This window comes from Myripristis murdjan, chromosome 16 (assembly GCF_902150065.1).
Source record: "Myripristis murdjan chromosome 16, fMyrMur1.1, whole genome shotgun sequence".
NCBI lineage: Eukaryota > Metazoa > Chordata > Actinopteri > Holocentriformes > Holocentridae > Myripristis > Myripristis murdjan.
In genome coordinates, this window is record NC_043995.1 from 33,052,966 (window position 1) to 33,072,641 (window position 19,676).

The window sequence follows — 19,676 nt, forward strand, 5'->3', positions numbered from 1 at the left end:
GTTTGTACAATTTTATATTTTTATATTTTCTATGTGCATATACATATCTGTCTGTCTGTCTATGTATCTCTGTATAGAGATACAAATATAGATAGATAAACAGATAATTAGATAGATACATATAAATACAATTATAGATATATTAAAACTCAATAGTGCTACACCCTGGCAGCACCCCGGTGTCTATAGATATTTCTTATTTCTGTGCATACTGTTGTAAAATTATTGTAGGATTAATGCATATATTTTTTTTACAAATTTCTAATGTCCATGTTTTTGTTTTTCTTATTTATGTTTCTATTTCTTATCATTTCACTTATGCTTATAATTTAATTCTTCTGTTAATCAGCTGCAACTGATCCAGTTTCCCCTCTGGGACCAATAAAGTATTTCTGATCCTGATTCTGATTTTGCATAAATTAACAAGTGACACCAGGAAACCTGTTTACACCGAGACTGATGTCATCATCTCTGACTGGGCCAATCAGGAGCCAGCACGTCTCCTGGGACGTTAACCCTCTGAAACCTGGCTGCATGTCAGGTTTCTTGTGTTTAAAAGCCTCTGGGCGTCTCGGCGAGTTCAGACTGGGGCTGCTGGTTTCCAACAAGCTCACCGTACCAAACGCATCCCAACACACACTGACACACAGGATTTAGCACAACAGCTGTTTACTAGAAACTGTATGTTGGTTGAACACAACAAGAACAGCTGAGTGTCCCAGAGATCTTAGAAGTGAAGTAAAACAAAATCCTCTGTTTTGAACCCACATATTTTTATATTTCATATTTCCTTCTATTTTATCTTTATTTTTCTTATGAGAATTTGAGAAACTGCAGTAGATCCAGTTTCCCCTCGGGGATCAGTAAAATATGATTCTGACTCTGGACCAGGTTTTAAAGGGTTAACAGGCTTTGAACTCAGGAAGTAACTTAACTATGAAAAACACGCCAGTCAGGAACCAATCAGCTCAGGAGTCTCTACAAGCGAGTGGCTTTGTGGGTTTGTTTAAAAAAAAAAAGAAAAAGAAAAAGAGGTTTGTGTTCTCGATGATGAACAAAATTATTATTTCTGACTGGAAAACTTCAAGGTTTGAGTTCAGTTTTTAAACATCTGACACTCCTCAAAGACAGAAAGAGAGAAAGCAAACCAACCAACCCTAACACACACACACTCACACACACATACACACACACACACACACACACATACACACACATACACACTCACCTGTTGGGACAGGTGTTGTGGTGGGCGGGGTCCTGGGGGGCGGAGTCTCAGAGGCTGGCAGAGGAGACGGAGAATCCTCCACTAGACAGACAGACAGACATCAGGGAGTTGGCGAAGGCTGTGTGTGTGTGTGTGTGTGTGAGTGTGTGTGTGTGTGTGTGTGTGTGTGTGTGTGAACTCACAGGTCATTTCCTGAAAGTTACACACACCTGCACTTCAAAAAAGAAAAGCTTTTTCCAGGAATACACACACCACACAGCATCATGGGAAACCCAGACCCCTGATGTCTAATGAGTCAGGTGGTGTGTTTCCATGGCGACGGTCGCCGTGCTCACCGGGCTCGCAGTAGGCGTCGAGGTAGTCGACGTCGTCCTCCTCCACGCTGTCGTCCACCTGCTGCCACGGCTCCAGCTCCTCCTCCTCGCACTCCATGAACAGCTCCGTGTCCATGTTGCTATGGCAACGGCGGCGCCGCGTGCGACCTGCCGCCGGCAACATGAGCAACATCAGACTGACAGAAATACTCACAGTCATTTATCAGAGGGTTTAATGAACCGAACGGACCTGTTAGTTTGTCCCGTCACACTTCCTGTTTCCTGTCTCACTCCTGGTCTCACTCTGCTGGACACAGAACGACAGAAAGGGATTAGTATCATTATTATTATGATGAATATTGTGTATAACAATATAACAAATAAAAAACAATCCCATTTCATCCTCTCTCTGACTGACAGAAGCAAACCTCATCTGTATTTTTTTTTCCCGCTGTGACATTTTTAGCGCTGGCCTCAAATCCCTCTGACGTCTGGATGGAAACACGCCTGATGGCCTGAACAGCTGCAGGACCTTTTACCTGAGCTCACCTGTGTGATCAGGTCAAAGATGATTCTGAATGTCTGGCCCGTTTATGACATTCTTAACCTTTTCCACATCATCAAACTGTTTATCAAATCCTGCAGGAGAACTAAAGCTTTCACAGCTCAGAGTCAAAATGTGAGTTTGTGGTTGAAGCAGCCGCCTTATAATGTTCTGCTTCTCAACATTCAGAAACCACACAGCTGATAATTGGCTGTGGAAAGCAAAACATTTCCCCTCTTAGGGACTATTTTCCCTGGCGGAGGAGGAGGAGGAGGAGGAGGAGGAGGAGGAGGAGGAGGAGGAGGAGGAGGAGGGAGCATTTCAGTGTGAAAAAGTCCTGAAAAGCCAACAGTGCTGCTGCTTTTAGGAAAACTCATGTGGAGGACTTTATTGGGCTGATGGAAAACTGGAGTGAAGAAAGTGTGAAGGCTCTGAAAGTTCATGTTCATATCGTTGTGGAATGAATGGAGGAAAGGGAGGAGGAGTGATGTGGCAGCTCTGAAGCCCCACCGCTCGCTCTGGGAGGAGAGCAGAGGAACGTTCTGGAGAGGAACCTCTGGACATGCAGAGGAACCGGGACGGGGCTTTAAGAGCTAGAAGATGAATAAATATGAGGAACGTGGGACAGTGCGCTGTGACATCACGTTACCTTGACGACAACACCAGCTGTTGCTACTCTGTTTCCAAATATATTCATTTATTTATTTTTTTAACAGTGACACCTCTTCGCTCTGACACCACGTGACACTGTGGTCCGCTCAGGCCCAGCAGACAATAAACCTGGAGGCTTTCGCTTCAGCGGCGGTCACATGGTCCTGAAATCCATTCTGGATTTTAATGAATGAAGCTGTTCAGCACCTCACTGACACAATGCATGCTGGGATTTTATCATCTCACCATTCTGCCTCCCTCCGTCAGGACATCGAGTCTGTCTGATATGAACAGGATCATTTAGCACTTCACAATAATAACTCAACAGTGCAGTATCCCGGTGATTATATGGTGCATATAGGTTTACTTTTTACATATGCTCAATTTCTTATTTCTTCATTTATTGTTGTAATATTTTGAAGGATTAATGCACATACTTTGTGACAAATTTCTAATGCACATATAGTTGTATTTATTATTTGTTTTTCTATCTCTGATCATTTCACTTATGCTTATAATATATTCTTCTCTTGAGATTGGGAAGCTGATCTCCCCTCTGTAAAGTATTTCTGATCCTGATATTTCTGATGTTAGAAACCACAACACCACAGTGTCTCCCCCCTCACGCTGCAGTTCCCCCTGCAGCCTGCGAGCGGCGCTGTGTCTCCTCTTACCTGAACTCTCAGTTTTTTGTTTCTTCCGCAGGGATACTGGGCAGTTTTCTGGCGGGGTGAAACTTGCCTCGTGCGCAGCAGGCAGGGTCCCGGTGCGGCCAGCAGAACGGGGCCTGGAGACCCGTGGGACCCCCAGTAAGACCCCCCAGTTCAACCCAGTGGAGCCCAGTGAGGCAGGCAGACAGGCAGGGCAGCCTGGAGGCGCGCTTGTTTTGTGTGTGCACCGCCCGGCCGGCACTGTGTGCTGTCTAAATGTTAGAGAGTGTGCAGCTGGAGGGTCTCCTACCTGCGGGGCTCGACGCGCCGCTGTCCGCTGCAGAAAGGACGGAGCCCGGCGTGCAGGCGCGCTTCGCTTCGGTGGGACACACCGCGGAGGGGCGGGTCTTCCCTGTTTGCCGTCGACCCCGCGGATTGGTCCACACCTCGCGTACGTCAGAACCCTTTCACACAGCGCGGCTTCTGATTGGATCGCTGCAAAATTTCAGGAAATAATAGCCAGGCTGCAGCTGGGAGCAGAGCCGCGGGTTTCTCCCTAAAACCGTTTAAAAGAAGCAGGGCAGGCAGTTTGAGGGTCCCGGGACAGGCTGGGGGGCAGCAGGGGGCTCCTGCTCCTCAGGCTGCCGGGACACTCAGCTCACAGTCCAGCTGGGACACAACAAAACCCCCAAAACACAGAAAGCATGCAGCCATTTTGTTTGTGCTGGCAGGCTGGGCTTCAGAAAAGACGCCATGAGCTCCGACACAAAGAGCCGGAGCTCAGGCTCCAGCCGGGACGCGTCAGTCCGCGAGGAGCCCCAAAACACACAGCGCCGCCGGGCTGCGAGGGGCCGGGGGGTCACACTGAGAGCCCGCTGTCTGACTTCATGGAGAAAACACAAAGAACACACAGAGCCCACCCACTTTCCAAAAAAAAAAAAAAAAAAAAAAAAATCCACAGCTAGTGGTTAGGAGAAAGCGACAGGACGGCGCGCGTGTATGTGTGTTTGTGTGTGCGCGCGCGCGCTTCAAGCTACACACTGTGTTATAACGCTATAATAATGATAATAATAATAATAAAAATAACAGCAATAATCAGAAAACAGTTTCTGTTCTCAGAAGTCTCATTATTTAAAGGGACGTGAGGCGTGCAGGTCACGCTGCGCCCCCTGGCGGCCCTGCTGGTACTGCATCAACACCTGAGCCCTCTGGTTACACAGTGATTGACTCTACTGCGTTTGCTGTTTTTTTTTTTTTGTTTTTTGTTTTTTTTCATTTTCTATGAATATGTAATGAAAGGACGGGAGTTTTTTTTTTTTATCATTTAGAAACAATATACCATTGAACAATATCAAACCCAACACTTTAACAAACAATAGAGTTTATTTTCATGTTGAAAATAAAGATGAAGCAAAAACTGAAAAATTCTTCACCATGTATCCACGTTCCACAGCTTCATGCTCTCTTCAGTTTTTTTTTTTTTTTTAAAGAGCAGGATGTAATTTCAAAATAAAACTTAAAATCATTTTCAAAAAGAGTAAATAAAGGCCTATTCAAAGTAAATTTAGATATGTGATGTAAAAATTACCTAAAATTATAACCTAATAAATCAAAATGACAGAGAGCAGAGTGTTCTTGGATCAGCTGTAAACCCAAGACTCCCATTCTCAGATTTTTAAAGAATATTTGGGTTCTCACCAGAACATGCTGACATTAAACCTGCAGAACCAAAACAAATGATGCACGAGGAGTAGAGATGATGCAGAGAGGAGAGCTGCCTGCCGCTCTGCAACACCAAACTCTTCATTATCTCACCCTCATCTCTCATTTCCTCATTTCCTCTGAACACACACACACACACACACACACACACACACCACATCATTCCTCCCTCACGTCAAGACTGAAGGTGTAAATTCTGCTCCAAATAAAGGAGAAAATCAACCTCAAAATGTCTGTTTCTGTTCAGGTGTTGTTCCTGTTTCCTGCTACACCTAAACATTTCTTAATACATGCACAAATCTCCTGGCTTTATTTTATTTTATTTTATTTTATTTTATTTTTTTGCTGAAGACTTCTTAAAAACCAAAACTGGGTTTTCAGGAGCTCAAATCTGCTTTCAAGGACAAATTCTGGTTTCTGTTTTGATCGTTATAGAAAATCCCGTCCAGCGTCCAGAGTGACCTGGTCAGAGCTCAGAACTCAAAATTCAGTTAAAAATATGTTGAGGCGTTAATGAAACCCAGAAGCCTTTTATTTTGAAAGTTTTTATTTCATCCTCTGAACGAAAGTCACTCAATGTGTTTTTATGTTTTATTATTTTTATGATATTTACATATATGTAATTTTTATGATATGAATAGACAGTCCTGCATTATATAGCGCATTATATAGACAATTTCCTCTGATTTTTACTTTTTTTGTAGTTTTAAGGTAATTTTTTTGTTTTTGCAACATTTTTTGGTGACTTTATGGTGTTTGTCCTGTTATGTAACTTCAAATATACAATTAGCTCATAAAAAAATAATAATTATAAATATCGGTCTCTGGTAATGTTTTGAACTAGTTTGTTTCCATTCTTCTGATAAGCTTTTACTAATCTATTGTTGATTTTATTTCATTTGTTTATTTTTATTTTGCTATTTTTTTTTTTTTTTTTTTTTTTTTTTTTTTTACAAAAAACTTTAATTTTTTAGCAGAAGTTTTTGCTCATTTTCAGGTCGTTTGTTAATTTGCTATTCGCCGTTTCCCCCCTTATTTTAAAAGAAGTCAAGTGAAGGGTTAAGGGATCCTGTTACCTGGTTGAACCGCAGGACGGAGACAGACGCTGTCCTCATCCCACCTCTCCTTCCTTCCTTCCTTCCTTCCTTCCTTCCTTCTGGTCGGTGTCTCCTCCTCTCCTCTGGCAGCCATGTGTTTCATCTGATCCTGGATCAGCAGAGCGCAGGATTACCTCCTCTGCTCTAATCCGGTCTCATCTCATCTCTCTGTTGGCTCCCGGCTCGGCTCGGCTCGGCTCGCTGTTCCTCCCAGACATGAGAGCGGCTGCCGGCGGGTTCCTGGTGCTGCCGTGGCCCGGCGGCGGCGAGCCGGAGGCGGACAGCCCGGCGGAGCGGAGCGGGCTGCTGCTGCGGGGCGGAGCGGCGCTGGGAGTCACGCTGCTTTGTAAGACCGACCAGCTGATCAATGATCAATGATCAGTGATCACTGATAAGTGCTGCTGGGAGCTTATAGATCAGAGAGGAGGAGGTGCAGGAGGAGGAGGAGGAAGATGAAGATGAAGCAGTTTATTTGTGTTTGCTTCTTTACTCGGGCTGTTTATCTCATGGCTTGTTTGTTTATCCATGCGTTCTTTGTGTTGTTTGTTTGTTTATGTACCTGTTTATTTTATTATTGTCCATCCATATAGTATTATGATTCTGATTATTATAACGACAATGTTGATGATTATTTTTTAGTATTATTTATTTATACATGAATGATTTTTATTCTTGTTATTGTCTGTTATTACTATTATTATTGTTAGCATTAGCAATTCTTTTCGTCCATATTATTTTTTTCTTTCATTATCTTCCTTTGTTGTTTTACTTGATTATTTTGTTGCTTGTTTAGTCACATTGATACGAATTATTTAAGGAAATCAAACAGTGTGAATATGCAGTGGAATATTCCTCACATCACAGCTGCAGAGTCACCACCAAGTTCAGCAGCACTGGACGCCCCTTTGTAGTTGTTGATGATGCTGTTGCCATGGTTACAGTGCTTGCCCTGTGTGTGTGTGTCAGGCCTGGTGTTGCTGAGGCGATGGATCGCAGGTGGAGTGTGTCGCTGTCCGGTGCGTCTGGACGGGAAAACAGTTCTGATCACCGGAGCAAACACCGGCATCGGGAAGGAGACGAGCCGGGACCTGGCCCGCAGAGGTGAGGGGTCAAAGGTCACTCAATCCCTCAGATACAGGCTGTGAAACTCTCCTTACAGACAGACGTCTCCGCTGGGCATTTTTCTTAAAGACCTGGTGAACCCAGGCCTTTAAAAAAACATGGATTTTCTTCTTTAGAAGTGTTGTTGAGCTCTGTCTTCCTCATCCACCAGTTCATACATTTTGTAGAAATCACAGTAAACGTGCAGACTCACTGGGCTGGTTCATCGCAGGAAACCGTCGGTCCAGGCCTCTGGGTTTAAATACAAACACTAATGAATAACAGGGGCTTTATTCTGCAGTGTATTGATCCTGCAGCGGCACACAGGCTCAGGAACAGGGCACATCCAGTTCATGGTAAAGCTTCCTAAAACCTCAGAGAGGCTGAAAACATCTGAGCCGATTACAGGATTAATGCTTCCTGTACACACACACACACACACACACAAACACACACACACACACACACACACACACATATACATAACAGCCTCCATGTTTGTGATAGAGTGGGTTTGTTTTGTTGCTCCAGGAGCCCGGTTGGTGATGGGGTGTGTTTGTTTCAGGAGCCCGGGTGGTGATGGGGTGTGTTTGTTTCAGGAGCCCGGGTGGTGATGGGGTGTGTTTGTTTCAGGAGCCTGGGTGGTGACGGGGTGTGTTTGTTTCGGGAGCCCGGTTGGTGATGGGGTGTGTTTGTTTCAGGAGCCTGGGTGGTGACGGGGTGTGTTTGTTTCGGGAGCCCGGTTGGTGATGGGGTGTGTTTGTTTCAGGAGCCCGGGTGGTGATGGGGTGTGTTTGTTTCGGGAGCCTGGGTGGTGATGGGGTGTGTTTGTTTTAGGAGCCCGGGTGGTGATGGGGTGTGTTTGTTCACTGCTGCAGGGGCCCGGGTGGTGATGGCGTGCCGGGACCTGACCCGGGCGGAGCGGGCGGCCGAGGAGATCCGGCGGTCGACAGGAAATGGGAACGTGGTGATCCGACACCTGGACCTCGCCTCGCTCTACTCCGTCCGCCAGTTCGCCAAAGACTTTCTGGCCAGCGAGGAGCGACTGGACATCCTCATCAACAACGCAGGTGAGAATTACAATGGCCGTTACAATAAACACACACACACTGACACACACACACACACACACACACCCACACACACTGTCTTCTGTTGGTGGACTATGTGTGTGTCTGTCTGCAGGAGTGATGATGTGTCCCAGGTGGATGACAGAAGACGGCTTTGAGACTCAGCTGGCTGTCAATCACCTGGGCCACTTCCTGCTGACCAATCTGCTGCTGCCGAAGCTGAAGAGCTCCGCCCCCAGCCGCGTGGTCACCGTGTCGTCCATCGCCCACCGAGGAGGTACAACCTTTAACCTTTAACCTGGCCTCTGCTGGACTCTAGTGGAAGTGCACGTTCCCGCCTCACCGGAACTCAAAGTTCAGTTCACAGATTAAAATGAACCAGCTCCCGTTTTCTTACCGAGCTGATCTGAGCTGCTTTTCCAGCAGAAGCTCCTCCCACCATCCATCCCCAGCCTCCAATCACTGCCACTGTCCGCTTCCCAAACCAAATGAATGATGGTCCGTGTCCACAGGATCAGTCACTTCCCATTCATTGTCTATGTAAGCAGCCATGCAATGCATTCTGGTAGGGTTGCGTTTCGAGAGACACGTCACGTTGGCGTCTTCTCGTCTACATGAAGGTGAGGTCTAGGCTACTTTATGCAAATCAGGAGCATCCAGTTCCCACTTGCCGCCTCTGGAAGCTCCCAAGAAACTTTCAAACGAACCGTGGTGGATCTGATCTGAGGACAGTCTCAGCAGCTGCACAGTTTATTTCACTGAACTGATTCTGTAATATCACCATCCTGTTTAAGGACGGCCCACAAGTGAAGCTTTCATCCAATCAGACGCAGTGAGGAGGTGTTTGTGTGGTAATGGGAGAGAGCAGCTGTCAATCATCAGGAGTGGCCACACCCATCAAGTGTCCAGATGCGTCAAATACACATGGACACGCAGCATTACTGCATGCTACTGTGGAAACACACACAGATTTTAAAACTGGATGGGATCTGGTCTCATCCACGCACCAACTCAAACATCTCCTAATGAGCCTCAGACGCTCAGCGGCCGGTGGGAAAGGTTTCGTAAATTCTGTGGGGAACGGTGACGTGGCTTCGCTGGGTCCGTGTCATTGGACAGTTCAGGGCGTTAAGATCCACCGGCTAAGTCAGAACAGAGAGCCTGTTGTTTGAGCCGGCCTTTCATTAACACTCACACAAGCTAACGAGGCCATGCTCACATTCATTAGCTGCAAAAAGAGCCGCTCGCTTCACTTTTCATCAAAAATATGAGCACGATCAATGAACGCCGTTCTATTCACACGTTCATGGTAACAGTGAACACAACACACACAACACAGCAGCTGTTTGCCTGGTATCATCCAGAACCTGATTGGCTGAGCACATTAACGTCGCAGGTTTTCAAGTGCCCTGCAACCTTCTGGTTAAAAATGAAATGAAACATCTGGAGTCCTGCTGCATTTAATTGTCTTCAGTTTTGAATCACTGAGCAGCAAGTGACTGAATGAAACTTGTGACTGTTGGCTGATGAACTTTTTTGGTTTTTAATCTGCAGGACAAATCGACTTTGACGACCTGTTCTTCAGCAGGAGGCCCTACAGCGCCCTGACTAGCTACAGACAGAGCAAGCTGGCTAACGTGCTGTTCTCCAGAGAGCTGGCCCACAGGCTGAAAGGTGAAGCTCATCAACAAACACTGAGACATACAGTTACACTGGTTACAGTATAACTGAGCTTACATGGTGTCCATCCTGATCACTCAGGATGGGGAGTGATGTTACTTAGCAGGGAAGCAAAGTTTACAAGTTACTGAGCTACTTAGCAGCAGAGTGTGAAGCGTCCCGGGCCGGCAGCATGTGGACGTCCAGACGCTGCAGCTGTCTCGTTCAGGAGACACTCAGCAAGTCGCCTCTGAAAGCTCCTTGTTTTGTTTAGTTTGAAGGAAGACTGCAGCAAAATGACTCTAGAGCTATAACCTGCATGGGTCCCAGGCTTATATACATATATACACCTATATACTTAGTTTGCCTATAGGGCTAAGACAGACCTTCACTCTCTCCCTGGAGAAACACATTCTGCAGGAAACACAAACCAGCTCTCACAGACTTTAGTTTTTACTGGACGGAGAAAACTGCCTCCAGCAGCGTCTGCAGCAGATTTCAAACAGGAGGCCCAATGCTGCAGGTTTCAAAGAATATAACCTCATGCCCACATTCCTCCATGTGTCCTTTACGTTGTTATGGAAGTAAAGCAATAAATCCACTAGAGGGCAGCGCAGAGTCCAAAGTTTCTGGTCTCTCTTGATCTGTGGCTCAAACCAGTGTGATGTGTCCCGCCCCTCCAGGCTCAGGGGTGTCGTCGTTCAGCCTGCACCCCGGGGTGATCAGGACGGAGCTGGGCCGCCACGTGCACAGCTGGTTCCCCCTGCTGGGGGCGCTGCTGAGCGCTCCCTCCCTGCTGCTGATGAAGACCCCGACACAGGGCTGCCAGACCAGCGTGTACTGCGCCGTGACGCCCGGCCTGCAGGAGCGCTCCGGCTGCTACTTCAGGTCTGTGTGAGAGTGTGTGTGTGTGTGTGTGTGGGTGTGTGTGTGGGTGGGTGTGTGTGTGTGTGTGTGTGTGTGTGTGGGTGTGTGTGGGTGGGTGTGTGTGAATATTACATTGTATAGTAGCATGTCGATGTGATGCTGAGGTTCCACTGTGTGTGTGTGTGTGTGTGTGTGTGTGTGTGTGTCTGTGTGGGTGTGTGTGTGTGTGTGTGTGTGTGTGTGTGTGGGTGTGTGTGGGTGGGTGTGTGTGAATATTACATTGTATAGTAGCATGTCGATGTGATGCTGAGGTTCCACTGTGTGTGTGTGTGTGTGTGTGTGTGTGTGTGTGCAGTGACTGTGAGGAGAAGGACGTGGCTCCAGAAGGGCAGGATGACGTCGTGGCCATGAAGCTGTGGGAGGTCAGCGCGCGATTGGTCGGACTGACAGACGCAGACTGACCTCTGACCCCTGACCCTGGGCGGCCATGTTGGATGTTTCTGCTGCACAAGATGTATGAACTACCAGGCAGACGGCAGCAGCTTCTCTGAGCGTGTGTGTGTGTGTGAGCGCGCGTGCGTGCGTGCGTGTGTGTCGAGGTTGACATGACCTGGCAAAAAAGCAACAAACCAGACAGAAGGATTTCCCTATGCATCATTATTATTATTATTGTTGTTGTTGTCATCATCATCATTATTATTATTCTTATTATCATTATTAATATTATTGCTGCTGAAAGTTGTTGAACAGTGGTAGAGAAGAGGCATCATTGTGTTGGTTTGTGTTAATCAAACGTAGTTCAAATGAAAATTATTGGTTCTCACCATAATCAGTATTCAGATGACTCTGTGATCTGTGTGTTACCATGGAAACAGAAAGTCAGTTTCCATGATCAGGTCAAAGGGAATGAAGAGAAAGCCGGTTAGCACAGGTGGATTTCTGCCGGAGAAACCAGATCACTGTCACCATGGAAACTCATGTGTGCTGCGGCTCCTGAGTCATCAGGGTGAAGTGACATGGAGACACGTCGCCTGGTTTCCTGCCAGAACCCGGTTACTCATAATAATATGGCTTCTGGTTGCCATGGAAACATAGTGATAATGTATTCAGCTGATTTTTGTTTGGAGTCCATTTATCATTTCTAGCTAAAAGAGTAATGCTTGCTCTGATCCTGCAGTTTGCATTAATTCTGTTTGTGTGTACATATATATATATATATATATATATATATATATATATATATGTATATACAGGGTGACCCAAAAAATGGGAATTTTTGAAGTGCGTATTGGCAGACATGAGCAAGTGGCAGCACAATTTTTAAAAAATGAAAATTCCATCATTGTTTCTTAAATGGCATGTTTTCAGGTTTCAATTACTATGAATAAAATATTTTTCTTCCATCACTCTTGGTTTTATTGGATTGTTAAAAAGTTCCCGTTTTTTTGGGTCACCCTGTATATATATATATACATATTATGTTTTATGTATTAGTTATTTATTTTTACTGCTTTGCACTCTGCAGAAACTGTGTGTATTCACTGCAGCTGTTTTGCTGAAGCTAAAATGAAGCTTCTGATTGGCTGGGTGTTTTACTGACAGACAAACTGACACGGGGCGAGGCGCTGCTGACCTTCCACTTTTGAGTGAACATTTCCTTTAATTGTAGCTCAGATGACAGCAGGTCGATCAGAGTTATTTTAGCTTTAAGAAAACTTTTTACTGAAGTCAGATTTGCACAGAAGTGTAACTTTGGTGTTTTAAAAGGAACTCGTTTGTTTTCAGGCTCAGTTTCAGCTCCTGGTGCTGCTGTGTTTGTGTGTTTAGATCAGAACGCTTGTCGCTGCTCTGAGCTCCTCCTCAGTCCACGATCCACGTCAAGTCCCCATGAAGTGACGTCACATGACTTCCACTTCCTGTAAAACAGAGTGGGTGTGCTCCAGAACTGACCGGCAGTGTTATTATGGATCCCACTGGAGTTCTGGGGCCTTGTGCGTGCTCATAAAGTGTGCTGTCCTTTTAGCCTCACCCATCCAGAACCCCAACCTTACCTGAGTGGGTGCACCTTGGCCAGAACTGGTGGGATTCATAATAATTCCACCAAATCCAGTGGGAAGTAATGCTGCATTTGACTGTCACTCAGAACCCAAACTCCCAATAGGAGGGAAATAAAACAGCCTCGGAACATGAGTAAAGCTTCTCTGAGCTCCTGACTGAAGGATCTGACATAAATTATGAAAATTCTTGAAAAATAAATGATGAAATTCTTACCTCCAACTTCATGTGATGGGATCTTTAAGCTGTTGAGAGCTGCATGCACGTCAGATTTCCTGTTTAAACGCTTCAAGATATTTTAACCACGTGAAACCTGAGCGAGCTGGCTTGGTTTTTCTTTCTTTCTTTCTTTCTTTCTTTTTTCTAATTTCCATGTCATATTCTTGGAACCTAATTTCTTGTAAATTCTCAGGTCATTTGTTCAGTCGTTCTTCGCCTTCTCTTCCGATGTTTCTGAGAGTCAGTTTGCTCAGGTGTCAGAGGGTTAGCTGCATTGAACAACATGGAATCTGGTGTGCATCTGGGTTTGAAAGGGTTAACCTGCAGCGAGGGAAGAGATGATGTAAACATCTGAATGCAACATGTCAGACCTGCTGTTCCTGAATAAAGGATCTGATTCAACTCCAACAACTCTCCTTATTAATGAACTTGAACACGACCTGCTGAGTCAGCCTGTCAGCATGACTCAGCAGGTCTGAAGCAGCGAAGCGGTTTCTCTAAAGTCTGGTTGATTTGTTTTTTCTCTCATTCTCAGCTTTTCTGTCAGGGTCATTTTCTTCCTTTTTAGTTTGACTTAAAAAAAAAAAAAAAAAAAGGTTTGTTTTTGGCATTTCTGCTTTATTTGACAGTCACAGTGGAGATGGACAGGAAAGGCGGGGGAGAGAGAGGGGAAGACCTGCAGCAGAGGACCTGAGGTCAGATTCAGGCTCAGGACGCTGCCATCAGGACTCAGCCCTGGTTCGAAAAATTAAAAATTAAAATCCTGTTTTCTGGGAGTTTGCTCTTAACGAACATGGCTTGATATATCGTACCAACATTTTTTTTTTTATTCCCGGTGGCATGATGGCAGAACCCTTTCAGAAAGGTTTTATGTAGCAACAACTGACTGACTGACGGACTGGCTGACTGGCTCATTGACTGATTGATTGAAATGATTTTTTCCACAGTCTCTCAGACATGTCAGGCTCAAAAAGTCCAAAAAATGGCTGAATGTTTTTTAAGAAAAAAATCTGAATCAGAATTTTGAGATAATTATTTTATCAATCTAGAAAAACCAGGCAGATTTTTCATCTGTTCTCTCCCCTCGGCTGCTGCTCCTGCCAGCAGGGGGCAGCAGAGCCACATTAAAACTCACTGACGTCACGTCGTCCCCTCCGCGTCTGAGGTTTGTCTTAATAACAGAGGTTTTCAAAGTGGGGTCAGGGGACCCCCAGGGGCCCACAAGGAGCTTTCAGGAGGTCCTCAGCAAAATGAGGAGTCGTTACAATTCTTCTGATCAAACATTTAAAAACAAGAAATCTGATCCAGCATCACTGATCTGACCTTTCAATTTATTTAATCATTATGAATATGATTTATTGTCATTTTTATTTTATTATTTATTTTAATATTTAGTTTTGTTCTATTTTACCATGTTTTTGAGTATCAGTTTTGACAATTTTTTGGTAATTTTCTTGTACATTCTTTCTGTAGTTTTTAAACTAATATTCTGGTAATTTTTTGCTAATTTGCTCATCATCCTTTCTTCTGCACGTTTCTGAAAAAAAAAAAATCAGTGAAATGAAGAAACATGAGAAAGGCTGAAACCCTCTGGACTGATGCACAGAATTTATTTTTCAGAGACATTTTGTTCTGTTTGCTCTGTGAACCGCACCGTGACCCCCGAGGTTATGTTTGGGGTCAGAGGTCAGAGGTCACTGTGAGCGGCTGTTGTGTTCAGTGTTGTAAAGTGGGGTCGGGGGACCCCTAGGGGTCCTTGAGGAGCGTCCAGGAGGTCCTCAGCAAAATGAGGAACATTTTATTTCACTAAAATACATGTTGTCATTTTGTCAACATTCATTTTTGTTTGGTTTTCATCTCATTTTTATCCTTGAGGACGTTTTTCAGTCAACAAAGTTAACACAACAAAATTAACACACACACACACTCACACTCACACTGTGTGTGTGTGTGTGTGTGTGTGTCTGTGTGTGTGTGTGTGTGTGTGTTAACATCCTGCTGCAGCCTTTTCCTGCAAGTCAACAAACTGAACAGCAGGGGGCGGTGAGGAGCTGCAGGCTGAGCAAAGGACCTGGTGCGTGTTACTGAAAAGCAGAAGACAGTCTGACACACACACACACACACACACACACACACACACACACACACATACATACACACACAGGGCGGGTAGTGTGTGTGAAAGTGCAGCAGCTGCAGAGAGCCTGCTGACTGGAGCACACCTGTTACACACACACACACGCACACACACGTACGCACAAACACACACATACACACACACACACACACACACACACACAGCTGTCACTACGGCAGTTTAAGCAGGTTTTAAGACTTTTCAAGACATCTTTCACGTCTGAAAAAGATAAAACAATAAACAACAACAACAACAACACAACATGGCAGGTAAACAAAACATGATGCAGGTGACACTGAAAAAAAAAAAGATCAGAACTGAACTAAAATAAATCAAAAGAATCCAAATGAATCTTTGGTTTGGACAGAAAAATGTTCAGACAGCAGGAAACATGAGCAGCACGTCGGAAACAACAGCATGATCAATACGAACCAATACTGATCAATTTAGAGATGAAGGAGAAGAAGAAGAAGAAGAAGAAGAAGAAGAAGAGGAAGAAGAGTCGGCTCAGAATGAGACTGTCTGTGTGTTTGCTGAGATGTGAGACAGGTCCTGTCTGCTGTCAGTCTCATGGTTTTGTTTGGCTCCAGTTAGAAGATTAAAATGAATGAATGAATGTTTTCCATGTAACTTTCGCTGAAGAGGTTTTCTTATTTCACCCACTGAATGAATGAATGTGTGCTTTTTGAAAAGCAGTGGATTTTATGTGTGCATCTGCCAGTGGGCCTTCACAATAAAAGCAGGCATAATAATAAAATGTTAATTCCACTACAGGAGAGACTTGATGTTCCCTGCAATCAGGAGGAAAAAAAAAAAACGTATATATATGCGTATATCAGCCCAGAGACTTAGGAAATATCCAGCATCCTGCATCCTTAATCATGATGTAATTATTTCTTGATTTTTTTTTTTTTTTTTTTTTTTTTTTTTGTCACTTCTGTTTAATTCCAGCGACAGCAGAGTGAGACAGGAGAGGCAGACAGTTTCCAAATCTCCATTTGATTTTCTCTGATGTTTTCTCTCTGCAACAGGCTGATGGAAGCAAAACACATCCACATCTTTTAGGTTTTACGTTTTTTTCACCAAAAATTCTCTTTTCACCCGGACAGAAACCCGGGTTCTGGTTTCTCCACACCTGTCTCCCTCTCTCTGCCTGAAGCCGGTGTTTGTGTTGCCTGAGCAGCGCAGAGCAAAACACATGAACCAAAATATGAGAGAGAGACAGACGACATGTCACTGCAGACAGACAGGCTTCACAACCTGTCCTCATTCAGGTGGAGTCATGGGAAACCACACCACTGTCTGTCTGTCTGTCTGTCGGTCTGTCTGTCTGTGTGTCTGTGTGTCTGTCTGTCTGCCTGTCTGTCTGTGTGTCTGTCTCTCTGTCTGTGTGTCTGTCTGTGTGTCTGCGTGTCTGTCTGTCTCTGTGTGTGTGTGTGTGTGTGTGTGTGTGTGTGTGTGTGTGTGTGTGTGTGTGTCTGTCTGTCTGTCTCTCTCTCTGTCTGTCTGTCTCTTACTGGGTCAGATGCTCCTTAATGGGGGAGGAGGACAGAAGATAAAAGGGGTAGATGGAGAGGATGGAGAGATTTGGACAGAGGGATTCATAGAGGGATGAGGATGGATTTAAAGACAGAGACAGAGAGAGAGAGAGAAAGAGAGAGAGAGAGAGAGAGAGAGAAGAGAGAGAGAGAGAGAAAGAGAGAGAAGAGAGAGAGATTTGGATCAAAGGATTGGGAGCAGAGATCAAGTCTGGACTGTAATTAACACCGAGCTCATACGGGCTTATTGTTAACAGATTCAGTGTGTGAGTGTGTGTGTGTGTGTGTGTGTGTGTGTGTGTGTGAGTGTGTGTGTGTGTGTGTGTGTCCTGACAGCAGGCTGACAGAGGAAGGAGCTGCTGGTGTCGATGATGTGTGACCCGTTTGGAGCCGCCGCCTGCAGCTGCTCCTTTTCATTCAGCCGCAAAGTTCTTGTTGTGTTTCTGCTTCTATCGTTTTTAAACTTCTCTTTCTTTGTTTTTTCTTTCATTGTTTTTCAGGTTCCTCTGCTTTTATTGATATTCATCTTTTCATGTTTTCTCAGTGCTCTGTTTTTCTTCTTGTGTCTCTGAGCCTGTGAAGCTCTCTGTGTGTGAGATAAACGGGTCTTGCCTCTCTGAGTCCACGGCCGTCAGTCCACATGTGATGTGATTCAGAGGAGCAGGTTTCTGTGGCTTCACCTGGGCTCAAGCCCCGCCCCCTTTCAGTTACCTGTACGGTGGCCCTGAGAGCTCAACTCTCTGCACCTGGACAGCACAGAAAACACACCGCAGTCACACCAAACACCAGCGGAGGTGTTTCCAGAGGACAGTTAACAGTGATGAACACGCCTTACATGACCAAACAAACAAACAAACAAACAAACAAACAAACAAACAAACAAACAAACAAACCATATGATTTTTCCCAAACAAAACTGACTTTGTGGTTTGAGTAGAGAGAAAGATTGATGTTGTTGTTGTTGTTGTTGTTGTTGTTTTCAGGCCCATCCTCTTCATGCCTTTGTTCCAGCCCGTTCAGATCGATGGTTTTCAAAGTGAGGCGCGGGGACCCCCAGAGGTCCTCGGGGGTCTGTCAGTGGGCCCTCGGCAAAATGAAAAAGAGTTTAATTTCACTTCAATTTAAATGCTTGTGAGAGGCGTCTGAACGCAGACACATCAACACACAAACTCACAAAATCTGATCCAGCCTCACTGATCTGTCAGTTATAAATATATCATCTTTATCAATATCAGTTTGGTTTTCCTGAAATTTTTAAAAAACATTTTGCTGCAAATTTTCTGGTATTTTTTTACCCCCAATTTACTCATCTTTTCCCATGTTTTTGAAATTTGCTGGGGGAAGAAATGATTAGCAAATAAGCTAAAAAAAATACGGCAACAGTAAAGAATGAAGCAAAAAGAAAAAGAAAAAAGAAAAAGGAAAAAATAGAAAAAAGAAGAAAAATACCCCAAAATATGTCTTTTTAAATTGGCAAAAAAAAAAACAAACAAAAAAAATTGAAAAAAGAAAGGCTATTCTTTTTTTCATCATTATTATAATTTTTTTTTTTTTTTTTTTTGATGATGTCAGTTCTCATCACACTGAGCTTCAGTTCAGCAGAAATTAAATCACTGACAGGAATCTCACACACACACACTCACACACACACACACTCACACTCACACACACACACACACACACACACACACACACACACAGCGGTGTGTCATGGTCTCATGGTTTCCTCCAGCTGCCTGGCGCCTCTGCAGCGGTCACAGAGGAATCATGGGAACTTGACTCATATGTTTCTTCACATTGGCTGATGTGCTGTGTATACACATACACACACACACACACACACACACACACACACACACACACACACACACACACACACACACACACAGCTCGGATGTCTGTGGTGGGTGAAAACACTCTTCAAAGCTGAGCATGATGTTCACAGGAGTGTGATGGCACGCTCGAGTGTGTGAGCACATTCACCGACGTGTTACACACTCAGGTGTCATCACACCTGTCAACACGCAGGAGCATCAGGCTGCTGCACACACACCTCCAGCCCAGACCCAAACATCACCTTCATTCAAACACGTTAACCCTTTGAAACCTGAGGACATGACTTGTTTCAAAAACATGAGGAAAAAACGATGAGCAACTCAGCCCAAAAAATAAACAGGAACATTTATTTCAAAAAAGAAAAATATGACCAGAAAATTGGCATGCATAAATAGATTGATAGACAGATATTTACTAATATTTCTAATTAATAAAATACTATATTTACAGGTCAGATCAGTGGTGCTGGATCAGATATCTTTAAATGCTTGTTGGCTTTCACAAGCATTTCAATCCTTTGACCCAAAATTACCAAGAAATTAGTAATAATAATAATAATAATAATAATAATAATAATAATAATAAAAAAAAAAAAAAATCCATTAATTGGTGAGAAAATTTTATAAAAATGCCCCAAAATCTAAACAATGAAATAAAAAAAGAAAGCAAGCCCCCTCCCCAGATTCAGTTTGTGGTTCTGGTTCCAGTTGGTGGTGTTTTTCTGGTTCTCGTTGCAGCAGGAACACAGAAACATCAAGTTCTGGTTCTGCTGAAATATCTGGTGTGGTTCTGGTGAGTTCTGCGCAGAACGCTGCAGCTCCCACTGGGTTCTGCTGCCTGGGCGTGAGCTGGATCTGGTCTGGGATGAGGAGGAGAGACCTGCTGGTCATGTGACCGCTGACCCAGTTTGTCCATCTGCACACACAGACTGAACATCTGCCAGCTCCCACAATACACTGCTGTCTCTCTGTCTGTCTGTCTGTCTGTC

At 44.5% G+C, this 19,676-nt stretch overlaps 1 protein-coding gene across 1 annotated transcript; it reads left to right on the forward strand.

Annotated features, from left to right (window-relative positions):
• The first annotated feature begins 6,399 nt into the window (after nt 1-6,399).
• On the forward strand, nt 6,400-12,138 carry LOC115374101 (retinol dehydrogenase 13). The gene is made up of 7 exons (XM_030072856.1): nt 6,400-6,552; nt 7,173-7,307; nt 8,186-8,377; nt 8,493-8,654; nt 9,932-10,051; nt 10,720-10,924; nt 11,259-12,138. Exons 1-7 carry the CDS (start codon nt 6,423-6,425, stop codon nt 11,362-11,364), a joined length of 1,050 nt encoding a protein of 349 aa, XP_029928716.1. The 5' UTR covers nt 6,400-6,422; the 3' UTR covers nt 11,365-12,138.
• Nucleotides 12,139-19,676: the final 7,538 nt, after the last annotated feature.

Coding starts and splice junctions, on each gene's coding strand:
- LOC115374101 (XM_030072856.1), top strand. CDS start 6,423: ATGAGAGCGGCTGCCGGCGGGTTCCTGGTGCTGCCGTGGCCCGGCGGC. Junction 7,308..8,185: donor CCGGGACCTGGCCCGCAGAG/GTGAGGGGTCAA, acceptor TCACTGCTGCAG/GGGCCCGGGTGGTGATGGCG. Junction 8,378..8,492: donor CATCCTCATCAACAACGCAG/GTGAGAATTACA, acceptor GTCTGTCTGCAG/GAGTGATGATGTGTCCCAGG.